At 44.6% G+C, this 25907-nt stretch overlaps 1 protein-coding gene across 1 annotated transcript in view; it reads left to right on the top strand.

Annotated features, from left to right (window-relative positions):
- Nucleotides 1-25907, top strand: part of LOC133378790 (uncharacterized) — a 142563-nt gene that overhangs the window by 58932 nt on the left and 57724 nt on the right. Inside the window, exons 2-3 of the mRNA XM_061613413.1 lie at nt 8507-8794; nt 8944-9206. Coding sequence (XP_061469397.1) covers nt 8507-8794; nt 8944-9206 — 551 coding nt within the window. The remainder of the gene's footprint in view (nt 1-8506; nt 8795-8943; nt 9207-25907) is intronic.

The raw sequence follows: 25907 nt of genomic DNA, 5'->3' as shown, positions 1-25907 counted from the left end.
GAGCGACCCTGGAGATAGGATCGGAACCACTGTAAAACAGTGCCTCCAATACCCATCTCACCAAGTTGGCTCAGAAGGATACCACCGTCAATGGTATCAAAAGCCGCTGAGCGATTAAGTAAGAATAACAGGGTCGCACCCCCCCATCCTTCTCCCGATAAAGGTCATCCATCAGGGCAACCAAGGCCGATTCAGTCCCATAACCAGGCCTGAACCCAGACTGGGATGGGTCAAGATAATCTGTTTCATCCAAGAGTAGTTGCAATTGCTGCACCACAACCCTCTCAATCACCTTCCTTAAAAAGGGGGTATTTGCAACCAGTGGGTAGTTGTCACAAACCAATGGGTCCAGGGTGGGCTTTTTGAAGAGTAGTCGGATCACCGCCTCTTTCAAGGTGCCTGGAACCACTCCCTCCCACAATGATGTATTGACCACACTCTGGATCCACTTGGTCAACCCCCCTTGGCAAGCTTTGATAACCCAAGAAGGGCACGGGTCGAGAGGACACATTGCTGGCTGCATCATCGCAAGCAACTTGCGTACGTCATCAGGCCGCATCAACTGAAACTGTTCCCAAGAAGTTGCAGCAGACGTTGCACTGGACACCTCATTGGGGACTACAGTAGATGTAGAGGGGTCATCAAGACTGCTACGGAGGTGAAAAACTTTACCCTCAAAGTTCCTTGCAAACAATTCACAGTGGGCCTCCGAAGGGTCTAAAACTCCATTTCCTGGAGTTGATGTCAACAGATTCCTGACAATATGGAAATGCTGCATCTGACGGCTACTTGAGGATGCGATGGAGGCAGAGAAGTGGGCCTTCTTCACCACCCTCAACACCACACAGTAGCACGGTTATGATGTTTTACTTGTACCCGATTAGCCTCACAGCACATCTTTCACCACTTGTGCTCTAGCCGTTGTCCAGCCTGTTTCATTGCCCTTAGCTCACTGGTGTACCAAGGTGCAGACCGGGCTCCACAATGCTGAGAGGGCGCTCGGGGGCAACCGTGTCAAGTTCCCGATGCGCCTCACTGTTCCACAGCGTGACAAGGGCTTCAACAGGGTCACCTGCTCTATCTACTGGGAACTCCCCCAGGGCATTCAGGAATCCAGTGGATTCCATTAGTCTTTGGGGACAGGCCATCTTAATCTGTCCACCACCCCTGCAGGGAAGGATCAGAGCCATAAGTCTAAACTTCACCAGGAAGTGGTCTGATCATGACAATGTGGTGACATCCACCACCACCCTATCTCCAGACCACCCCTTCCTCCATCTGGAGCAAAAACCAAGTCGAGGGTGTACCCTGCCCTATGCATCAGGCCTGTGACGACTTGAGACAACCCCAGGGTTGTCATGGAGGCCATGAAGTCCTGAGCCAGAACACTAGAGGCAGCCTCAGCATGGACATTGTAATCACCCAGCACTATTGTTCTGGGCTCCTCCAACACCACAGCCGAGATGGCCTCTGCCAGCTCAGTCAAAGAAGCTGTTGGGCAGCAGGGTGGATGGTACACCACCAGCAACCCTAGTTTACTGTCTCCTTGGCCCAACACCAGGTGCAGGCTGTCACAGCCAGCTCCAAGACAGAGTGGTTTCCTGGTGACAGAGATGGAAGTTCTGTAGACCACAGCAACTCCTCCCCCCCCCGTCCCTGCAGCCTGTGCTGGTGTTGCACCAAGTATCCAGGTGGACAAAGTTGGGTCACATCAACTCCTCCCAGCTCACCCACCCAGGTCTCAGTAATGCACACCAAATCAGCACCTTCATCCACAATCAAATCATGGATGAGAGTGGTCTTATTGTGTACTGATCTGGCATTAAACAACAACACACACAGGCCAGTGGGCACAGCAGATGAACAACGAGGAACCCGTCCATGAGAGGAGTGGCAGCATGGAACAAGGCACAGATAGCCTTGCCCTCATCTTCTACGGTACTTCACCACATCCCCATGGCTATATTTCCCTCTACCCGTGATCACTGAAATTTGGGTAGCATCACCCATGTTCCCCCATACTAAGACTCCTCCTAAACACCTGATATGGACCCAACACAAGCCCACCAACAAAGCCTTCTGGAGCCAATTATCCCAGAAGGCCTCAGCGAGAATTGGGAACAGTCATACCCATTCAAACTATGCACTCTATGTGCCCAACTCCACCCCTTAAACCCACCGATGATGTACCTTATTGGTTGCGTGGCAGTTTGTTTCTTGCCCAATAGTGGTAAAAAAGAATTCACATACTGGGAAGTGTGGCTGCAATTGTTGTTGTTCCCAAGCTGTTGACTGTGAAGGTAGACCAAACCATGTGTGTTTACAGCAGCTCACAGGGTAGACAGAAAAGGATAGAGAATCTTCTTACTCATTTCTCAGACCTATATATGAAGTGAAAGGTCAAATCTGTAAAGAGGTTTGGAGCAGCCATGTTAAAAGGCAGGGGCAGGGCATTCCAGGCAGGGGGTTGCCAACCCTGCTTTGATATGGATATATTTGCAGATACTCCACAACACTAGGATCCTTTCTTCCTACAATGGCCTTCTGGTGAGTGGTCTGACCTGAGGGCACTTAAACCCTTCTTGGTAGAAACAAGTAGGCTAGATTAAATGTTCCCTACCCAGGCTCTATCTTTTAGCTAAGATTTTTAATTTCCAATGAGAAATGTTTTTGTTTGAATTGTATGTTCCAAGCAACTGTGGTTGATGCTTAATGTGTCATGCTTAATGACATCACTCGGGCCTGTCCCCATGACATCACTGGATCCCACCCCATCATTTGTGCCCACCCTAATGACTTCACTAGGATTCGCCCCTGAAATCTCAGGGTTTGGGATGTTCTGACCTGCTAGTAGTATGGTATCATCTGCATATCTTAAATTATTGATATTTCTCCCTCCAATTTCCACACCTTCATCTTGGTCCAATCCCGCTTTCCGTATGATATGTTCTGTGTATAGATTAAACAAATTGGGGGATATCCCTGTTTTACACCCTTTCCAATTGGAAACCAATTGGTTTCTCCATATTATGTCCTTACAGTAGCCTCTTGTCCAGAGTATAGGTTGCACATTAGAACCCCCATTTCTTTTAAAGCATTCCATAGTTTTTCATGATCTACACAGTCAAAGGCTTTGCTGTAATCTATAAAGCACAGGGTGATTTTCTTCTGAAATTCCTTGGTCCGTTCCATTATCCAATATTTATTTGCGATATGATCTCTGGTGCCTCTTCCCTTCCTAAATCCAGCTTGGACGTCTGGCACTTCTTGCTCCATATATGGTAAGAGCCTTTGTTGTAGAATCTTGAGCATTACTTTACTAGCATGGGATATTAAGGCAATTGTTCAACAATTACTGCATTCCCTGGGATCCCCTTTCTTTGGAATTGGAATGTATATGGAATGCTTCCAGTCTGTGGGCCATGGTTTTCTTTTCCATATTTGTTGACAAATTTTTGTCAAAATTTGGACAGATTCAGTCTCAGTAGCTTGCATCAACTCTATTGGTATGCCATCTGTTCCTGGTGCTTTGTTTCTTCCAAATATTTTAAGGGCAGTTTTCATGTCACATTCTAAATTTTCTGGTTCTTCATCATACGGTTCCTCCGTGAATGAATCTGTCATCCTGGCATCTCTTTTATAGAGTTCTTCAGTATATTGCTTCCATCTTCCTTTTATTTCATCTCTGTCAGTCAGTGTGTTCCCCTGTTGATTGTTCAACATCCCTATCCTTGGTTTAAAGTTCCGTTTAATTTCTCTAATCTTTTGGAATAGGGCTGTTGTTCTACCCTTTTTGTTGTCCTCTTCTCTTTTTATACAATAACTATTGTAATAGTTCTCTTTGTCCCTACATACTAGTCGCTGTATAGTTGCATTTTGAATTCTCACTGTTTCTTTCTCCTTTTGCTTTTGCTTTCCTTCTCTCTCTAATCATTTTAAGAGTTTTGTCAGTCATCCATTGAGGTCTTTCTCTCTTTTTAACTAGAGGTATTGTCTTTTTGCATTTTTCCCTGATAATGTCTCTGACTTCATTCCATAGTTCTTCTGGTTCTCTGTCAACTAAGTTTAAAGCCTCAAATCTGTTCCTTATTTGATCTTTATATTCTTCTGGGATGTTATTTAAATTGTATTTTGGCATTATGATTGCTATAGATGAAGTCGAATTTTGAGTCTGGTATTCCTGGAGTTCTCTCAAAAAAGAGTGAGACAATTCAACAGATTAAACTTCATTCATGTAAGTTAAGCCACTCTCTGGATGGAGGAAGAGTGAGGGGAAAGGTCACTGCCTTTCCTTTTCCCTGGCCTAGCCCTCATGTCTTCTCTTCCAGGGACAGAGTGAGGGATTGCCTGGCATTATGCACCTCCCCTCCATGCCCCACCTAGAAATGTGGCTGCCCCACCTAACAAGGAAGGCTGGCTACTCATTTATTGCCTGGGCTTTGATCATTTGTCCTAAACTGGAAATGATGCTTCTATTGTCCTCCCCACCCACAGCACCTGGGATATCCTGCCCCCCCAATTAGATACAAAGATATGTTCTTCACAGGATATGCGGCCTTCATTGTTGCTGTCACTTGCTCATGCTGTGCATAGAAAACCTATTGGGAAGAAGGAGATGTGGATCACAAATGAGAATATCCATCACATGCTGGATGTCTTGCCTCTGCAACATCCCCTGCTGTGATCAGCAGGTGCCATTTTGCATTCTGTGAACGCACAGTATTCCTCCCCCATTTCTTTGGAAGAAGTGCCATGTGGGCGGACAAGCGTGGTTTAGGCCATAATGATGGGGCATAACAAATTGTGGCAGTTGTGTTTGTAGATGCATTTCCCACTACCCCTCTTGTGACAGGAGTGGGAAACTCCTCCATCCTCCCCACACAGTCATGCATATCACTCCTCTTTCTTTGCAGCAGCAGCATCATAACTCACTTTACAGCCTGTTCAATCTACAGTACTCCTTTCTCCATGTTTCAAACTGGGTCCAGTAGGGGGAAGAAGAGACTCCTCTCGGATGGAGTGGGGTAGACTTATCTGCCCCCATGACGAGGTGCACTGTCATCACTGCTGGGGGTCAAACACAGCAGGGAAGAGTGAAAGATCTGCAGGTATGTTGAAAACTGTCACTGATTTGATTGATTGACCGATTGGATTGCTCTGCTCTTCTACCCAAGAGTCTCAAAGCAGCTTTCTGGATGATCAGTTTATGGGACGATAAATGCACAGTTGTTAATAATTTGTTGCATAGAATCCAGATGTCTTTCCTCAAAGATGTGTTTCTGTTGTGGGAATATCACATTTTTTCCAACACTCAAACCAGAATATTTGGTCACTGGAGAAATGTTATTTCCCCCCCAGCTAGCTCATCCATTCCTATTGCAAATGCTGTGCAAGATGTACTTCCATAACTATCATTGGCAACACATGGATCATGTCAGTGACATCACTACGTCACTAGCGATGAGCAATAAGTCCCTCGCCCAATTACTATTTTGAGAACTTTTGAAAATTTTCTTGCGCATTTAAAAAACAACCCTTCTGTGGATGTATGCTCCTTTGTTAAGCTGTCAAAACACTGGAGTGCTCATCTAGTTCTTGTCGCAAAAACAAAAACATCACAAAAGCAGCAAGGCTACCCCCACTCTTCTTCTCTACATTGCCCTGTTAGCTCAAGAATCTTTATTAGATTGTTAAAAAAATCCTTACTGGATATATGTTTTCCAACTGCAAAGTCAACAAAAGAAGCAAAACCTCCTCCACCACCACTATGTGTAGAGTAGCACGCCTGACTCCCGCTGCCCCCTTCCATTATACAGACAGAATATTGTGTCTATGACCTGTGAACTGAGGCCAATATATTGCAATATAACAATACAGATCTACAGTTATGTTTACTTTGAGGTAAATCCCACTGTGTTCAGTGGGGCTTATTCCATGGTGCAGGGGTGGGGAAACTCAGGCTTGGGGGGGCAAATGCAGTCCCCCTATCCTCTCTATCTAGTCCAGGGGTTCCCATACTGTGGTCAATGAACCTCCAGTGGTCCACAAACATTATTCAAGATGTCTGGGGAGTGTCCGTGGATATGTGATTGAAGGTGAGAGACTGGACAAACATCCCATTGACTATTCATATTGCTTTTAAATTTTATTTTTATTGCTTTTTATTTTTTGCATTGCATTTTCTTGTATTACCATTTGAATTCTGTGGAATTATGATTGCTACAACAGGCAGAAAAATTATTGAGTGGTCTGCCAAGACCCTCAGCAATTTTCAAATTGTCCATGGGGGAAAAGGTTCGGGAACCGTTGTTCTAGTCTTTAGGACTCTCCCCCTGCCATACCCTCTCCTCAGCCACGCCCCCTGTTCTCAGGCCACACCTCTCACCGCTGGCCCTGCTTCTGAACCTCCTTGACTGTTTTTGAATGGCTGGAGAATGTCCTCGAATTCTGATTATACAGCCACAAGAGTGGCTGTATACTATAGTTAGCGTGGATTTTTCACATTCCGCAAGTTAAATTGAAAATACCCCCCATGCCATTCTGATGCTTCCCATAAGCTCATTTCAAAACAAAACCTTACAAAACTTATAGTTCTGAACTCAGAAACGCTTGCTTAACAACCCTGTCAATTTTCATGGCGATACACAAAACAGTCAGAGAGAATCTAGAGTTCAAAGTCTAAAAAGAGAGAGAAAAAACCCAGAGCCCTTTTGGACTTTTTTCTCTGAGTTCTCATAATCTGTTGAAATTCATTAAAAATCAGTCATATTCACAGAGTACCTGTAATCCTAACACTGACTTTGCCCCATACTCTGACCTTCATTTTCTGCAGTCTAGAAGTAAAAAAAAATGCCTGGCTGATTTTTAATTAATTTAATAAAATTTGTCTGGAAGTCAATCATAACGCGGGGCATGCTCAGTACGAACCAACTGTCAGTGTTCTAAAAGCCTCACAGCTGCTGGGCTTGGCTAATCAGGGGGCCACACCCAGATCTGACATTTATTTCACTTGAGACAGTCATGGCTTCCCCCCAAGAATCCTGGGAAGTGTAGTTTGTGAAGGGTGCTGGGAGGCGATTCCTATTCAACTGACAGAGCTCCAGTGGCCAGACTGGTTTAACAGTCAGCCAAGCCACTCTGTTTGAAGGTCTGTGAGGGGAACAGGGCATTTCCTAGCAACTCTCAGCACCCTTCACTAACTACACTTCCCAGGATTCATTGAGAGAAGCTGTGACTGTCCAAAGTGAAATAAAGGCCTGGTGTGGATATGGCCAGGGACAGCTTTAGTTTAAATTTGGATGGCAGGCTACATGTGCCTGCTGTAGAATAAAAAGGTGGGGGAAAGGCTGAAAAGCAGTGATACTGTTCACAATGTTGTGCTTTTGGAAAGGAAAGGGGCTTCCCTTCTGCCCAGTGCCCAACTACCCAATCTCCTTCCCCTCCCCTCCCTGCCCCTCTCCCAGGTCAGTGTTGGACTATGACCTGGGAGACCAGGGTTCAAATCCCCACACAGCCATGGAGCTGACTGGGTGACCTTGTGCCAGTCACTGCCTGTCAGGCTCCGAGGAAGGCAATGGTGAAACCACCTCTGAATAACGTTTACCATGAAAACCCTATTCAAAGGGTTGCCATAGGTGGGGATCGACTTGAAGGCAGTCCATTTCCATTTTCAAACATCATTGCATAGAAATAAATCCCATTGAACTCAAAAAGTATGCAAATGATCAAACCCTCCCTCCCTTCTCCTTCTTCCTATCCCCTCCCTCTTGCCCCTTCCCTCCCCCTTTCTTTGCCCCTCCCTACCCATCCCCATCCCCTTCCAATCCCTTCCTTCCCCTTCCCCTTTCCCCTCCTCCCCCTCCCCTTCCTCCTCCCCATGGTCAGTTTTACCTATCTTAAGCATGATTGCACGGAAGTAAATACTGTTGAACTCTATAAGCATGCAAATGATCAAACCTGCCCTCCCCTCCCTCTTACTTTGTCCCCCTCCAATATGCTCCTTCCCCTTCCCACTCCCACTCCTCCTCCCCCATGGTCAGTTTTTTCTATCCTAACCAAGATTGCATAGGAGTAAATCCCATTGAACTCAATAAGCATGCAAATGATCAGACCTACTTTTCCCCTCCTCCCCTCCCCTCTTCTTTCTTCCTCCTCCCTTGCCCATTCCAGCCCTCCCCCCTTCCTCCCCCCGGTCAGTTTTACCTATCCTAAGCATGATTGCACGGAAGTAAATTGCACTGAATTCAATAAACATGCAAATGAACAAACCTGTCCTTCTCCACCCCTCCCCCTCCTACCTGCTCTAGGGTTGCCAGGTCTCCGGTTTTCTCCCGGAGTTTCAGGGAAAAGGGGGCCGTCTCTGGCCTCCGGCTATAATTTATTTAAACAGGCGGATCTCCGGCTTTTGATTGGCCCCCTCAGCCACGCATGCATGACTGACACACGCATGCATGACGGCTGTGGCTGGCCGCCTTCCCGCACCCAGCCTGCACCTATCCACTTCCAGGAGCCGAGCCTGGACCGTCCCCTGCCCCGCCAGCTCTTTTGAAACCATTGCAGCCTTGGGCAGGCCGGCCAGAAGCGCGGGTGAGGGCGCGCCGGCCAGAGCCGCCCTGGGACGGGGAAGAGGAGGCGCCGCGGGGCCGCTTGCCAGGAGATGCCGTACACAAGGGGGCGGCGGGGGCAGGTCCGGCCCGCCTCAGTCCCGCGGGCCTCGCTGGCGCCCGGGTCCGCCTTGCCTGCCTGCAAGGCTGGCAGTCGCACTCCTGCTGCCCGCCTGGCCGCTCCCTGCCAGGTGGGCGATCCCCCCCACCCGTTCGTCCCATCCTGGCTTCTCCCCCTTGTCGGGCCAATCACCCAAAGGCAAAGGCAAAGGCTCCCCCCCCGGAGAATGGTCTGCTGGCTGCCTCTCTCCGAGTCTGGGCTGGGAGTCTCGCCTGCCAGCCACGTCTGGCGGGGATCCGGGCGGGGGCGGACGGAGCGCTCTGCAGGAAGCGGTGGAGTGGCGGAAGGGGCCGGGCAGAGACCGCTGGGCCCTTGGTGTGGCTCCCCCGCGGCAGTCCCCGCGCAGGGTCTTCCTCCAGGTCCCTCGCCCAAGCAGCACCTCTCCTCTCTTCCCAGGGCTTCGGCAAGCCTCACTCACCGGCCTGCCACCGGGTTGGATCCGCCCACTCTTCTCCACTTGCACCCGAAGATCAGCAAAACCGGTATTTCATAAGAATATTTATTGTGGCAACTTCTTTTTACCTCCAGAATTACCAGAGATATAGGTGTCCCTGGAGAGCAATCATGTCTGGTCTTAAAATATTGTCTTCTCCCCACCCAGCCACCCACCAGCTCACTCTGGTAGTGCCCCTGATACAAAGAGTGCTGGTTTTTAATGTATATCTATATTTCTACGTTCCTTACACACCCTCAACCATTAGTCCCCAAGGTGGGTTACAGTAGTATCATCATACATACAAATAAAACAATAAACTATTCCTCAGAATTCAGTGTATGCAATTTAGACCACAGTGATCTATAAATAGAGAACTGGTGCACACAGTAAGAGGCATTTGGAGTTATGATCTCTGCAGGCCCCAAGCAAATGTTGAAAGGTCTTCTACCAATAAGAAACACCAAACATTTCCTTTAATAATGCTATATCCTGAATAAATTGGTGCATTAATTCTAATTCAGGAGAGTCATTTGAATTGGCTCTTTGTGCCATGTTTACTTGTTTTGTTTATTTGGCATAATTGTTCAAAATAAATGGGATAGATGCCATCATGGTTGCTGTCTTGTCTGTCTTGTCAGTCTGGATGCTCCAGACTGAAGGGGGATCCAACTGAAATGACAGAGAGAACCTTGCATTCCTCTCGGAATGTGCACTCAACATTTTTTCTCATGTTTACCCCCTATTTCCTGGGGAGCTTTTTTTTACAGAATTCTACAGAATTCCAAACACCATTTCAGACTTAAGGCTGCCATCTATTATCCCAAAGGCAGCCAAAGTAGCATCCTCCAGATATTGTACTAAAACTCCCATGAGCCCTATCCTGCTTGGTCAGCAATCATAATAATGAGAACTGTAGTCCAAAAACTTGACTGCATCTGTTTAATTATATGCATGAAAATGGAAATGGACTGCCTTCAAGTCGATCCCGAATTATGGCTACCCTATGAATAGGGATTTCATGGTAAGCGGTATTCAGAGGGGGTTTACCATCTAAGGCTAGTACTCCCCACCTGGCTAGGGCCTGCTCAGCTTGCCACAGCTGCACAAGCCAGTCCCTTCCTTGTCCGCAACTGCCAGCTGGGGGAAACTGGGCTCCTTGCGACTATGCACCTTGCCCACAGGTGGCAGGGCACATAACCCCTGAGCCACTCACTGTGGGGATGATCTTTAGCTGGCCCTTGACATCCAGGAGACACGAGCGGGGATTTGAACTCATAGACTCTGGACTCCCAGCCAGGCTCTCCTCCCCAATGTGCTATACCATCTGTTGCATGAGCATACAGTTAATATACAACTGACTTCATAGCACCATGCAGATAGCAACTGGCTCATTCTGCATTAGCATAGCTGCTGCAAGCACTCTTAGTTCATTTTTACAAGATAGTTCAACATGCTATCTTGTTCATTAAAAAAATGCATTCATTCCTGACTTTACCTCTTACCAATTCTCCAGGCTGTAAAAAATAAAATAAAACACCTTCCACTTTCCCCTTTTGTATCTTTAATTCAGTTGTTGTTGTTAATGTGCCTTCAAGTCAATTTCAACTTATGGTGACCCTATGAATCAGTGACCACAATAGCATCTATTATAAACCACCCTGTTCAGATCTTTTAACTTCAGGTCTGTGGCTTCCTTTATGGCATCAATCCATCTCTTGTTTGGTCTTCCTCTTTTTCTACTCCCTTCTGTTTTTCCCAGTATTATTGTCTTTTCTAATGAATCATGTCTTCTCATTATGTGTCCAAAGTATATGTGTCCAAAGTCAGAGGAAGGCAATGGTAAACCACCTCTGAATACCTCTTACCATGAAAACCCTATTCATAGGGTCACCATAAGTCGGGATCGACTTGAAGGCATTCCATTTCCATTTTCCATCCATACTCACTAAGATGTTGAGAAAGAATGAATTTGTCACTTCAGCTGGACCTCTTTTAGGTAAGATTTCTATTTTAATTTCCAAAAATTTTTTTTGACTGGTATGCTGCACACAAGTGTGGTTGATACAATGTATCATGCTTCATGATGTCACTAGGACCCACCCAGTGACATCACTAGGGCCCGCCCCATGACATCTCTAAGACCCGCCCCGTGACATCACTAGGACCCACCCCATGATGTCACAAGGGCCCGCCCCATGACGTCACAAGGGCCCGCCCCATGACGTCACAAGGGCCCGCCCCCATTTTCTCAAGTTTTTGAATGGTTCCGACCTGGCAACCCTAACCTGCTCCCATCCCAGCCCTCCCTTCTGTGTTTCCTCCCCTCCCTCCTCCTCCTCCTCCCCTTCCCATCCTCTGTGGTCAGTTTCACCTATCCTAAGCATGATTGCAGGGGAGTAAATCCCACTGAACTCAATAAGCATGCAAATGATCAATCCAGTCTCAGCAAACTTGCACAGGATCCCATTTCTTACCTCTCGGATTAAAAAGCAGGGAAATTCATTAATAGGCAAAAAACCTTGCGGTTTAAAAACGTAGCTATAGCCCACAAATATTTCTATCAAACTTTAAAAAGCAGGGAAATTGGGCAGCCATAGTGAATGCACCTGGGGAGCAGGAGACCTGAACTCCTCTCTGAGATATTGGACTGCCCTACAAAGCTGTCAAAATGCCAACACAATTTGGGTTGGTCTTTCACGGTCCAATCCACTTCCTGTGTAGCTTGGAAGAAGTGGTGGCAATACCTGCAATCAGCCCAAATAACACCACTCACCATATACCCGACTGAAATGGATCCAGATAATCGGTCTCATCCAAGAGTGTCTGGAGCTGGCTTGCCACCACTCATTCATGGACCTTGCCCAGGAATGGAACATTTGCCACTGGCCTATAGTTATTAAGAATTTCTGGGTCCAGGGAGGGTCTCTTCAGGAGTGGTCTCACTTCTGCCTCTTTCAGGCCGCCAGGGACCACCCCCTCCTGCAGAGAGTCATTAATCACTTCCCTGGCCCAGCCAGCTGTTCCATCCCTGCTAGCTTTTATTAGCCAAGAAGGGCAAGGATCCAGCACAGAAGTGGTTGCAGGAACCTGTCCAAGCACCTTGTCAACGTCCTCAAGCTGCACCAACTGAAACTCATCCAAGAAATCGGGACAAGGCTGTGCTCTGGATACCTCGCTTGATTCACCTGCTATAATATTGGAGTCTAAGTCCTGGCGAATGCTAAAGATTTTATCCTGGAAGTGCCTAGCAAATTCATTACAGCAGGCCTCAGATGGATCTACCATGTCCTTGGGGCCAGCGTGAAATAGTCCCTGGACAATTCTGAAGAGCTCCGCTGGGCGACAGATTTACTGGGGTTTACTGTCTTTCTGACGCTTCTGAAAAGGAGCAATGGGGATCATTCATTGCTTCATAAGGTACATGATTGAAATTGGTATCACTAGGAAGAAACCACTGCTCTCCATTGTAAAATATCCAGTCTGGCTGTTTTATACGGCTTCAATCCTAAATCAGGTTATTTAATATGGTCCAAGCCATAACATTTCCATTGTACTAAACTGGAACTAAGCACATCAGTTCTGAATTTATGAACTACCTTATCAATAAAAAAGAAAAAATATTTTTTGGTTTCAGGAATAAATGTTTGTATTTCTTTATATTTTATTATAGATTTATCAGCCCTGGGGCAGGGGAGTGAAAAAAATAATAACATACAACACCCAGAAAATCCAAACATGACTGGTTTATTATCAGTGCTATTTTCAACTGAATGCCCTCAGTGACATTATAGTCACATAACCAAATCTGATTGGTTATGTACTACTGACAACCCATTCACTATATGATCATCTTTTGACTGGGCTTGCCCATGTTACAACATTATCTTTACTTTCAGTTGAGTTGATTTGCCATTAGTAGCATTGTCACTTAGCTAAATTATGACACCATCCCATTTATTAAGTGATCTCTGACTGACTCGGATTGCTGATGTGTCTGTTGCAGGATGAAAAAGAAGCAGTAGCTCTGTGATGGCAATGGGGAAGCAGAGATAGAAGAAATAATGGCAATGAACAGAATCTAAAAAAAAGTTGAGTATTTTCACAATTAAATATTCTTCTGGGAAATGTTTCTCTCTGTCCCTAGTTAAAACATTACTCTTGATCTGAAAATCAAAGTGAGAAAAAATCTGGTGAAACTCTAACTTAGACACAGTACATATCCAGAACTAGATTCAAAGCCTCATCTTTTCAGCTCAGTTTTATATCTATCTCTGCAACACGTGCTAAAGCAAATCCCATTTCCTATGCAATGGTGAGTAAACAACACTGCTGGTTTTTTCTTGTTGATTATGTAAACATAAAGTATTTATTATCTGTGTCTAGTGGTGAGATGTTACAGCAGCTCACCACTATGCAACACCCTATGTGGTGGTTGGCTCATGATGGTTGTGTAAATGTTTACCACTAGCGGTATTCCTTTACCACCTGTGGTAAGTGGTCATGGATGTGAACCTTGATTATTATGTGTGTGTGTGTGCGGGGGGGCGGGGGGGCAGAGACCCTCTACATCACAGCATTTAATGTCATCATCAACAACTGCACTCCTGCTTGGTCATGTACATTTTCCCATCAGAAAGGAATGACAGAACCATAGCTACATTTATACCTGTATATTTATATTGCTGGGGTGTGTGTGTGTTAACTGTCACCTTCTTCCAGGAGCATCAGCACTTACAAGGTGACTTTGTACATAGTGGTATAAGCTCAGGGCCTATTCTCATGGCTTTTAGCATGCCGCAATAAGCATAACTTTTTGAACATGTGCAGTGATATGTCAAATGCCAAACTTTGGGCATGGGAACAGATAAGCATGATTGTTTTATTTTTTTTTATTTTCTTAATTATTATTTAGAATTTTAATATCCTGCTTTATAGCCCTGAGGGACTTTTAAAACTGCTTACGAAAGATTCTCAAAATAAAATCACACTCAAATCTAGTACAATAACAGAACTTACCTGGATCACCTCCAGACTGTCACTATTTTGCAGGAGGGATTCACTCGCATACCAGGAATTTAGATTTGTGCAATTAAAGTGAATTCAAACACTCTGGCATAACAAATCCCCTTTTAAAAAAACTGACTTTTTGAGGTAGAACAAACAATTGATTAATAGGAAGATGGATAACACTGTTCAAGCAAATCAGAATGAATGTTAACTGTTGTATAACTCCCTACTAGCAAATCAGAACTTTATTTATTTAATTAATTTATATACTACTTTTTCTCCAAGGAGCTCCAGGTGGTGTACAGGATCCTCCCCCCTCCATTTTATCCTCACAACAACAGTGACCAGCCTAAGGTCACCCAGTGAGCATTATGGATGAGTTGGGATTTGAACCCTGGTCTCCCATGTCATTGTCCAACACTCTAACCACTACACCACACAGGCTTCCTAAAGACCAGACACTGTTGAACCTCCATATAAGCTTTGTACAAGCAAATCAAAATGAATGCTTAATAAGCGGGTCTTGTGGACGAACCCATGCTGTCCATATGGACGGAACTAGGATTTATTTATATTTATTTATTTATTATTTGATTTATATCCTGCCCATCCTCCCAGTAGGAGCCCAGAGTGGCAAACAAAAGCACTAAAAGCACTTTAAAACATCATAAAAACACACTTTAAAATATATTAAAACAAAACATCTTTAAAAACATTTTAAAAAAGGTTTTAAAACATCTTTTTTTTAAAAAAGGTTTAAAAACATCTTTTTTTAAAAAGAAGGTTTAAAAACATATTAAAAAGCAATTCCAACACAGATGCAGACTGGAATAAGATCTTTACTTAAAAGGCTTGTTGAAAGAGGAAGGTCTTCAGTAGGCGCTGAAAAGATAACAGAGATGGCCCCTGTCTAATATTTAAGTGGAGGGAATTCCACAGGGTAGGTGCCACCACGCTAAAGGTCCATTTCCTATGTTGTGCAGAACGGACCTCCTGATGAGATGGTATATGCAGGAGGCCCTCACCTGCAGAGCGCAGTGATTGACTGGGTATATAAGGGATAAGATGGTCTTTCAGGTATCCTGGTCCGAAGCTGTATAGGGCTTTGCATACCAAAACTAGAACCTTGAACTTGGCCCGGCAGTAAATGGGCAGCCAGTACAATTCTTTCAGCAGCAGTGTGATATGTTGGTGACACCCTGTCCCAGTGAGCAGTCTCGCAGCCACAGTTTGCACCAGCTGCAGCTTCCGGACCAACCACATAGAGCTCATTACAATAACCCAGCCTGGAGGTTACCAGTGCATGGACAACAGTGGTCAGACTATCCCGGTCCAGAAATGGCCGCAGCTGGTAAAAGGAACTCCTAGCCACTGAGGTCACCTGGGCCTCTAGCAACAAAGATGGATCCAGGAGCACCCCCAGACTACGGACCTGCTATTTCAGAGGGAGTACGAGCCCCTCCGAAGCAGGCAACTGACCAATTATTTGAACTCGGGAACCACCAACCCACAGCATCTCCATCTTGCCAAGATTTAGACTCAGTTTATTTGCCCACATCCAGCCCACCACCGAGTCCAGGCACCAGTCCAGGGCTTGCACAGCCTCTTCCGATTCAGATGGGTATTGTCAGCATACTGCTAACACCTCATCCCAAATCACCTGATGACTGCTCCCGCATGGAGGACAAGATGGTACCCTGTGGCACCCCGCAGCACAACTGCCAGGGGGCCGAAAGATAATCACCCAATGCTATTCTCTGAAAATAACCTTGGAGATAGGACAAGAACCACTATAAAACAGTGCCTCCGATACCCATCTCACCAAGTGAGCCCAGAAGGATACCATGGTCAATGGTATCAAAAGCCACTGAGAGATCAACTAAGAGTAACAGGGTCGCACTCCCCCTGTCCTTCTCCCAATAAAGGTCATCCATCAGGACGACCAAGGCCAATTCGGTCCCATAATCAGGCCTGAACCCAGAATGGAATTGGTCAAGTTAATCTGTTTCATCCAAGAGTATTTGCAATTGCTGCACCACAACCCTCTCAATCACCTTCCCTAAGAAGTGGGTGTTTGCAACTGGGCGGTAGTTGTCGCAAACCAATGGGTCCAGAGTGGGCTTTTTGGGGAGTGGTCAGAGCACCACCTCTTTCAAGGCGGCTGGAACCACTCCCTCAGAGCTTGGAAAAGTTACTTTTTTGAACTACAACTCCCATCAGCCCCAGCCAGTGACTCCCTCCTGCAATGATGTGTTGACCCTGAATCCACTCCGTCAAACCCCCTTGGCAAACTTTAATATGCCAAGAAGGGCAACGGTTGAGAGGAGACATTGCTGGCTGCATCATCGCAAGCACCTTGTCTACGTCACCATTGGATTGCTTAGGCAGAATTTCCTACCCTTGTCCTTTCTGTGTTATGCCAGGAAGCACAGGTTTACCATAGGTGAAACAGCTGGTTCCAACAGGAGCAAGGTTTTTCATGCTATTACTGCAGGTCCTGCCCATGGCCATACATATCCATCACAGTACTGTCATGATTGTTACCAGACCTCACTTGTTTCAAGAGATTGTCTATTCTGTATATTCCCTGTTCAAGAGAACATCATGAATGTCCCTTAAGTCAGAAGAGCCCAATGGCTTAATTCAAACCCATAATAAATATGCCAGATTTCTGTAGCATCCCTATTTTGTAAAAATATGTCACACTAAGAAAATATACAGAAACACATGCTTTGTAACATATCTGACCCAACTGCTTCATTGAGGCGATCACCTCCATTATAAACTTGTGGTATTACTAGTAATGGAGTTTGAAAGGTGGTGTGAAGTTTGCTATACAAAGCACATTCACTGGCTTCGTGGATAATTGCCTTTAAGTGTCTGTTCAATGCATAATGTAAAATTGTCTGGGGAAGGTAGAAAATGTACTTTTTTGCATATATCACATGCAAAATGTGGCAATAAAATCACTCTCTTATCCATAATATTGTTTTCAAGCTTTCCTGAGCAGTAGAAAGTTTCATGGGCAGCTTTTTAGAGTCAGTTTTCTTGTGAAAAGAAAGAACAGGAGGGGGTTTTGTGTGTGTGTGTGTGTGTGTGTGTGGTTTTGTGTTGTAGCATGTGTTTATTTGTGCGTATACAAATTTAGCAATGGGAAGCAAGCATAGACACTGTACTAATTCCAAAAAGCCACATAGGTCCAGCATCCAAATATCCTAGAAGATGTTTTTGAGGAGTGTAAACTACAAACCCTGAAGTCTAGGATCTCCTCAAAATCTCAGCCAGTTTTTTTCTGCTTTGTGCCACAAATCCTGAGTTTTGTATCACCACCTACAGGAGTGTAACTGACATATCTAGTCAGGCCTTTTATTAAAGCTCCAAAAGCAACATTTTTATATCCCTTCAAAACTGCAAAGTTTTGTTCTAGTTTGTGCCTCAAAGCCTGAGTTTTGTGCTGCCTCTTACTAATGTGTCCTTGACATAGTTGGAGGTCCATTGTCACATCCCTTCAAAACTCAGCTAAGGATTAGTTTTGTGCTGGTTTGTGTCATAAACCCTCAGGGGATACAACAAAAATATTTGTTTTGTAGGGGGGACCCCCAACTGTCACAACCCTTTGGCTGGGATTGTGAGGAGATACCAGACCTCGCTTTGTCACTAACACTCAGATGCATTTTCCATTTACTCTTAGCAACCTCAACCAACCAGCTCCAAACTAAAAAAGTATTTCTCTCTAGCCAAATTCAAGAAGGCAGATGAGGTGTGACAGACATTCCAGTGGCTTGAAGCAGGCACTCGCAAACAAAGGGCATCCATAAATCAAGACTCATTTTGCAGTACAGCACATTTACAGCCAATGTGTATGCTCGGTTATAATGCAACATAATGAACCATTGACTACATGGCCTACAATCAAGCAACAAATGTTTTAGCACTTCAAAACACAGTGTCTTTTGCACTGCTCTAATAAAAGTAGTGATTTTTTTATTGCAGTCTCCATAGAAGTAACATTTATTTTTTTGTTAATTTATTTATTTGTTAAAATACTTCTAACCCAACATTCATCGTAATAGTCTCAGAGTACAGTAAAATCCAATATAAAACACATCAATGGAACAATAAATTAATAGAGCAGCTAAAACAACAAATGTAGTCAATTATCTTAAACTGCAGAGCATCAACACTGAGGATCCATTGACTCAAATAACAAACACAAATATTTACTACTGTTTAAGGGAAGACAACTGAGGTGCTTGTACTCATTTTACAGAGGAGAGAACTGAGACCTCAAGCAGACCAGGCTACACCGTGAAGTCTTAAGCCTAGCTCAGTGTTCTAACTTGCACGGTGGAAGAGAAGCTAGCAACCCTGTTGTGTCACCAGGAATGGGGTTCTCTGCATGGTGCCAATCCGCATGCAGTTCGATAGTCAGTCGTTTCTTTATCGGTCCGTCCTTATCTCTCCCCACTTTCTCTGATGCTTGCCGATTCGATCTACTGCTCATGTTTTCCAGCAATTCAATCCACAGGTGTTTTTTTCTTCTGGGCGTAGTGAAAATTACGTAATTATTTTCGTAGATACGTATGTAAATGACAGCATTCCACGTAGTTTTCTGGTGGCAGGATAAAACATTGCATAATTTTTAGGTTGCTTACATGAATGAATTGATCACAGTGTTCCATGTGGTGGTTTTCCCCCTATTTTTACATATCAGTGAGGCAGATAATCGCCTTTGAATCTGTCTTGCCTCAGGCTTACTCTCTTTTGGATATGGTCTGTGCCAGTTTGGAAGCATTGATATATCATAGAGGACAGTACACCTACCCCTTTCCTGGGGTGAATGATTGATTGCTACTTGCACCGGAGTGGTTGGTGGGCAGCACAGTGTATACGTGTGTTGTTCATAATAATCTTTTTTTTTTTACAAAAGAAAGCCCCCCCCTGAAGAACCCTTTGGAAGAAGAGATAATAATGATAATGCAATAATAATGATTTTTTTCATAATATATAATGGACAAATGGAAATCCTGTGGTTGACACCATCTTAATTATGAAAAAAATTACGTAAACTCGGGGGAGAATTTTTTAAAAAAGTCTTGCTGATTGCAGTTGTGGTGGCAAAATCTGTGCCGATTGCAGCCACAACCCACTGCAACAGATTGGTGCCGCTCTGAAGGAATAGCGAACTAGAGAATTCTGTCAGGATCCAGTACCAGGTTCATTTTTTTCAAATATTCTTCCCCATCCCTTTGTGTCACCCATTTAAAGTACAATGCAGCAGGGGGGGGTCCACACAGAGACCCATGCATGTGATTGCCCAGTTCACACAATTCTCCCCTCTCCTGTTGTGAGTGGGACACTCAGGTTCAAATCCCCACCCAGCCATTAAGATAACTGGGTAGAATTGGACCAGCCACTCTCTCTTTGTCTAACCTACCTCACATGGTTGTTAATTTCTTAATTGCATTTCTATTTTTGCTGTGGCAAAACCAATACATTTTCAAAAGCCCTGGAATATAATGTAATAAACAACGTTGTCAATCTAGCTGCCAGATGTGAAAATCATCCATTTGCTTTCCCACCGTGTGAGCTAAATTGCTCTGGGATAACTGAACTAGGCTTCCTTTTCGTGAAGAGGTACCAGCAGCCATTCCTCTGAAGAGTCCTTCATCGTAAAGACCTCTCTTCTGCTTTCATATGGTTCTGCCAGTCCACTAAAGTTAATAGGGGAGGCCCTTTTTCAGGTTACATGGTTGGCCAGAGAACAAGAACATGCCTTCCTAGTTTGGCAGCTTCCTTTTGGAATGACCTGCCCTGGGAGATTCATTTGCCCCTCCCCGCATAATGGCATTCCATCACCAAGTGGAAGCATTTTGGTTTCAGCAGACCTTTGGCCTGATCACTGTTTGATTTACCTGGCACTCTTTGTGGTTTTGACCCTAGCGTTTGTTTCTGCTGCTCTGTTTTGTGATTGAGTCTCTAATTTGCTGTGATAGAGATTTTAATTGTTATGTTAGACACCTTGCCCTTACTTTTTTCCACTTTGAATCAGAACAGTGGGATATAAGTGATCTTAAGAAGTAAAGGCATCACGGCTATCCCATTTGTTTTCAGTTTTGGGATGGCCTTTATGTAAAACTGTGTGGGATTGGGATGCTACAAAGCAAGATTGTACTTTGGGATTGCCGTTACACTGAGAAGGATGTGCCACTGTACTTGCCTACTCTAGTGAAGTCTTCTATTGACTGCCCCCTCCTTTTCCCCTTACGGCTGAGTGGCAAACAGATCGTTTATCAAACTGGTTATATAGCAATTGCATATCTGCAGACTGGGCCACAGATTCCTCACCACATACCTTTCTAAATAAAGAATTATTTCCCCCTGCATCAACATGTATATCACCTACACACACGCAGACATGCTCATGCCCACACACATGCTCCTGTGATTTTTACTCTGCAGCCCGCCTGGGGGCTGACTGAATTAAGCATTCCTTTCCCAGAAAGCGTGAGTGTGGAGCACAGCAACCAACTCTCCTTGACAGGTGAATGGCAGCTCCAGGGAGAGAAGGGGGAGACTGTCGGGACTTGTTTCTTTGAAAGCTAATAATGAGAAGAGCCAGCAGGAGTGTCTGTCTTGTGTGAGAGGCTGGGCTCTGGAGCTCTTGTATTGAGGAACCAGAGGAGAAAGCGACACCTCCCAGCTGCATCGGTCAAGGGCAGTCAAAAGATAGACTGAGCCTCAAAATCCTTGGGTAACACTATCCCAAAGATGAAATATATTGCAGGCTATCACCTTCTTATTCCTGGTCAGACTCCATGACTGTCCAGCACCCTATGGGAGCAAGCTGGTTCCCTTTAGCATCAACCTGGTGTCCTCTAGATGTTTTGGACTACAGTACTTATCATATTTATGATGTTTGTATTACTTTCTGTGTACTGTCCCCCTCTAGGATGCACACCTTAACGTGGTGAGGGGGTTTGAGAGTGTTGAAGAAGCTGAGAGCAATGTCGTCAGGGTTGATTCCATAAAGGAAGCCACAGATCTGAACTTACAAGATCTGAACAGGGTGGTTCATGACAGATGCTATTGGAGGTCGCTGATTCATAGGGTCGCCATAAGTCGTAATCGACTTGAAAGATCATAACAACAACAACAACGTTTTACTGTATTTGTACATACAGTTGTGCACTGCCTTGATATTTCATATGAGGGTAAAAGGTAAAGGTGTCCCTGCAATTGTAGTGCGAGTCATTTCCGACTCTTAGGGTGACGTCTTGCGACGTTTACTAGGCAGACCGTATATATGGGGTGGGATTGCCAGTTCCTTCCCCGGTCTTTCTTTACCCCCCAGTGTTTGCCGGGTACTCATTTTACCGACCACGGATGGATGGAAGGCTGAGTGGACCTCGACCCCTTTTACTGGAGATTCGACTTCCTCCCTCCGTTGGAATCGAACTCCGGCCGTGAGCAGAGCTTCGGCTGCATTACCGCCGCTTACCACTCTGCGCCACGGAGGATCTTATGAGGGAGTGGTGTATAAATACCTTTATAAAATGAAATATTTGTATTTTTAAAAAGTAATCCTTGACCATTAGCCATACTGGCTGAGGCTGATGGGAGTTGGAGTCCAACAATATCTGAAGAGGAAGAGGTTGGTGAAGGTTGAACCAGGTCCTCTAGTAGGCCAGAGAGGAGAACCCGTCTGGTTCTCCAGAAGTTGTTGGATTCCAACTCCTGTCAGCCTCTGCCAACCAGCATGGCCAATGATTGGTGGCAGTTATAGTCCAAAACATCTGGAGGGCACCAGATTGGCCAAGGCTGCCTTGTATTAGTTCCCTGTTCCTGTGCCACTGTAACAGCAGCTTAAGTTACTAAACTTAAAAGAGTTTTGTGACTTGTCCCTGGCAGGGAGTGTAATATATGTGTGTGTTCTGAAGGTATGCTGGACCCAAGTTGGCCAGGGCTGTGTATATCCACACAAGAGCCTTGAACCAGGCCCAGAAGGATATTGGTGGTCAGTGCGGATGTTTTAACAGCGGTGTCACATGCTGCTGTCTGTCTGCCCCTATCAGCAGTCTTGCCGCTGCATTCTGCACCAGCTGAAGCTTCCAGACCAAGCCCAAAGGCAGCTCCACAGAGGACGCATTGCAACAACCCATTCTCAGGGTTACCAGTGTATGGACTACAGTGGCCAAGCGATCCTACTCCAGATACACCTGTAGCTGGTGTATTGAACAAAGCTAGTAAAAGGCACTCCCAGCCACAGAAGTCACTTGGGCTTATAATGACAAAGATATATCCAGGAGTACCTCCAAGCTGCATACCTGCTCCTTCAGAGGGAATGCAGCACCGTTTAGAACATGCAATTGGCCTATTGGCCAGAAACACCTACCCACAGAGCCTCCATCTTCCTAGGATTCAAACTCATTGGCCTTCATCCAGTCCATCACTGCATTCAGGTACTGGTCCAAGGCTTACATAGTGACTCCTGATTCAGATGTTAGATAGAAATAGAACTGAGTATCATCAGCATACTGATGACACTGTGCTCCAAAACACCTAATGACCATTTCCAATAGCTTAATGTAGATGTTAAACAGCACTGGGGACAAAACAGTACCCTGTGGAACCCATAGCACAAGTGCCAGGGGCCAAGAGCACTCCTCCAGTGCTACTTTCTGGACTCAGCTTCAGAGGTAGAAGTGAAACCACTGTAATACCCTTTCCTGAGCAGTAGGTCCAAGAGGACACCATGGTTAATGGTATCAAATGTTGCTGAGAGCAACATATAAGAGCAACAGGGTCACACTCCCCCTTTCCCTCTCTTGATATAAAGATCATCCATCAGTGGGACAAAGACTGATTCAGTCCCAAAGCACAACCTGAACCCAGACTGAAGTGGATCCAGATAATCAGTTGCATCCAGAAACACTTGCAGTTGGTCCACCATAGCCCTCACTACCACTTTTCCCAAAAAGGGGGGTTTGGTGGCTGCCTGGCTGGTAATCATTATGCACCATTGGGCCCAGGTGAGTTTTTTACGGAGCAGATAAACTTTTAAGGGCAGCAGACAGCACCCCAACACACAGTGATGCATTCACAACACCCTGGACTCAACTGGCCACCCCACTCTGGCTATCTTTCACCAACCAGGAAGGGCAGGGGTCCAGAGGCCACAAGTAGACAAGAATGCTATAAGGAGACCTATAAGGAGCACAATGAGCAGTATTTGAAACACTCACACATTTAGTTTATTATTTTGTCCTTTTCTGTCTTATTTTCTTTCTTTTCTCATTTTGGGAATTCTATTCTCGAGAGAGCCCAACTATAGAACACTTATTATTTTATTTATTTATTAGATTTATATCCCGTCCTCCCAGTAGGAGCCCATATAAATGGTGAAAGCACCACATAAATGTTAAATATTATATGTAATGAAAGAGGAGCAACATTAAGAACTTCAGAAGAAGACAAGATGATGGAAAAGTTGTTGATGCTAAAATGAGGAAAAAACGATGTAATCATTTCTATAGATTTCAGCAGATTTTGTCACATGCTCCCTAAACTCAGAGCCACTTGGAAAATGAATTGATAGCCAGGAAACAGCTGCCACAAACTGTAGTTGATGGAATTGTTGGAGACCTCTCCCCAGCATTTGGAAATACTGCCAGATGTGTTCTTGTAAAAAGCTTAGCAAGATGAGTGGCAGTGATGTAGACATTGCTTTCAACAGGACAGTTACTTCATCAATAAGCAAGGCAGACCCCTGAACAAGACAGACAGGGCAGCCTTAGCTTCTGCGAATAGCAGTGTGCTATTTCAGGAGCTGAAGTAGTTCAACCTTCCAATGTCACGGCAGTGCTGTGCAACAACAGCTTCAAAAAGATTTCTAGTAGAAGTATAGATGTCTGATTGAGGTGTCCATTTTCTTAGTCTGCTGAATGCAATCCTGAATGAAGAGTGATAGATTTTTTCAAATGGTTTAGGATAATGCAGCAAAGAAAGTTGCTCGATATGAACTTATGAAAAGGTAGATTGCTGACTCATTCATTGCCTTCTTTGCACTGTCATGTACCTCACCAAGTAACATTGTCAGGAGAACCAGTGACACAGATGCACTAGTCATTCTTCTGGGAAATGTTTCACATTTACAAGAAGAAGTAAATATTTGGATAGAAGTTGGTCAGCTACAATCTGAAGTACACTGATGTGACAAAGCTAGATCATCACTGTACATAATTCTTACCTCAGTTGCTTCACCAGATGTCACTGGTGGGAAGGACCACCCTTTGAAGATTCTGGAAAGGCCCAAGCTGTATTTTCATCCCAAGGCTATTCAGAGCTAGTAAACAAAGCGACCATATTGAGCAATGAGATATTTGTTTGCCAGATGTATGGGTTTAAAATTTGAAAACTCTAAATAAAGCAAGTTTGCAGAAGTTCAAGGATGTGTATAAACCAAACGCTGGATCACCCCTGAACAAGATCAAATGAACATATGGAAGTACTACACCACCATGTAAGTCTGTTATCCAGCAGAAAATACTATGGATGAATTCATTTTGGGGAATCTGGAACCAAGCTACACAAAGTGAGTCTGCTGTGTAATCCACAAAATAGTGAATTTAATATTGGAAACCAGAAGTGCACACCCATATGGTTTTATGGGAATCAAGTCTCCCATCTCTTGATGCCATAATATCTGCAGATGATAAGACTTCAGTGCCACCTCATGAAGATGATGAAGCAGAAGATAAAACCTCCATGGTGATAAAGACAATAACACAAACGACAGTGAGGAAAAAGGCTAATAATCTGTTCAGTTTTGTTTAGCTGGCATTCTGTATTGTTATGTACTACCACATTGCTAATTATATCATACATAAAATGAAGTGTAAAATAATCCACACAACTCATGAAAGACCTGATAAATATGATAAGCTTACATATTTATTGAAAACAACTGTTCTTTTTATTGCACCCCCTTTCCCTTGCAATAACTGTTTTGTATCGAGAGTTGCCACATCAGTACCACTGGTAGCTGTAATAAGTCTGCAGAGAAAAAGGAATTGTAGGCTAACATTCCTACACAGAGGTACCTATCATAGTGCTCTCCAGATGCTGATGGAATATAACTCCCATCATCCCTGATCATTGGCCACGCTGGTTGGGGCTGATGAGAGTTGAACAACATCTGGAGAGCACTGTGTTGGCTACCCCTGCTGTACTACATGACCTGCACAACAGAGATACTGTTCCAAGATAGGTGATCTAGTACAGAACTATTTAGCATGGAGGAGAGTTCTTTCTAGTCTTTGGGCAATTTCCGCTGTATGTCTCACAGTCAGCCCCTTTGTCATTAGACGTTTTTCATGGATTTGTGAACTGTCTTCATGACTACCTAATCTTTGACTATATTTGGTAAGATTAATAAATTCAAAAGTTGCACTCAATTTATGCTGTGCTGTCATTTGTCCATGGATATGTAAGGCAACCAAGTGCAAAAATAACGACTTAAGATGTTCTGACCCAACACAATAGATTAGAAAGGGTCATCTAGATCCCAGAGAGCAGAATCATATGGAGTTGTGTCTTGGCTCAAATAAGATACTCAATGTTTACTGTCCTTCAGGGCCAAGGCAATTAGAAACATGGCCTTCTTCCCTTCAGGTCAGTATTTTCTATAGCCAGCACGTAATTATTGCAGGAGGATTTCAGTAGTTTCCAGTGGAGTAGA

The sequence above is a fragment of the Rhineura floridana genome, chromosome 3, assembly GCF_030035675.1.
Source record: "Rhineura floridana isolate rRhiFlo1 chromosome 3, rRhiFlo1.hap2, whole genome shotgun sequence".
Lineage (NCBI taxonomy): Eukaryota > Metazoa > Chordata > Lepidosauria > Squamata > Rhineuridae > Rhineura > Rhineura floridana.
This window is presented reverse-complemented; position numbering and strand designations above follow the sequence as displayed.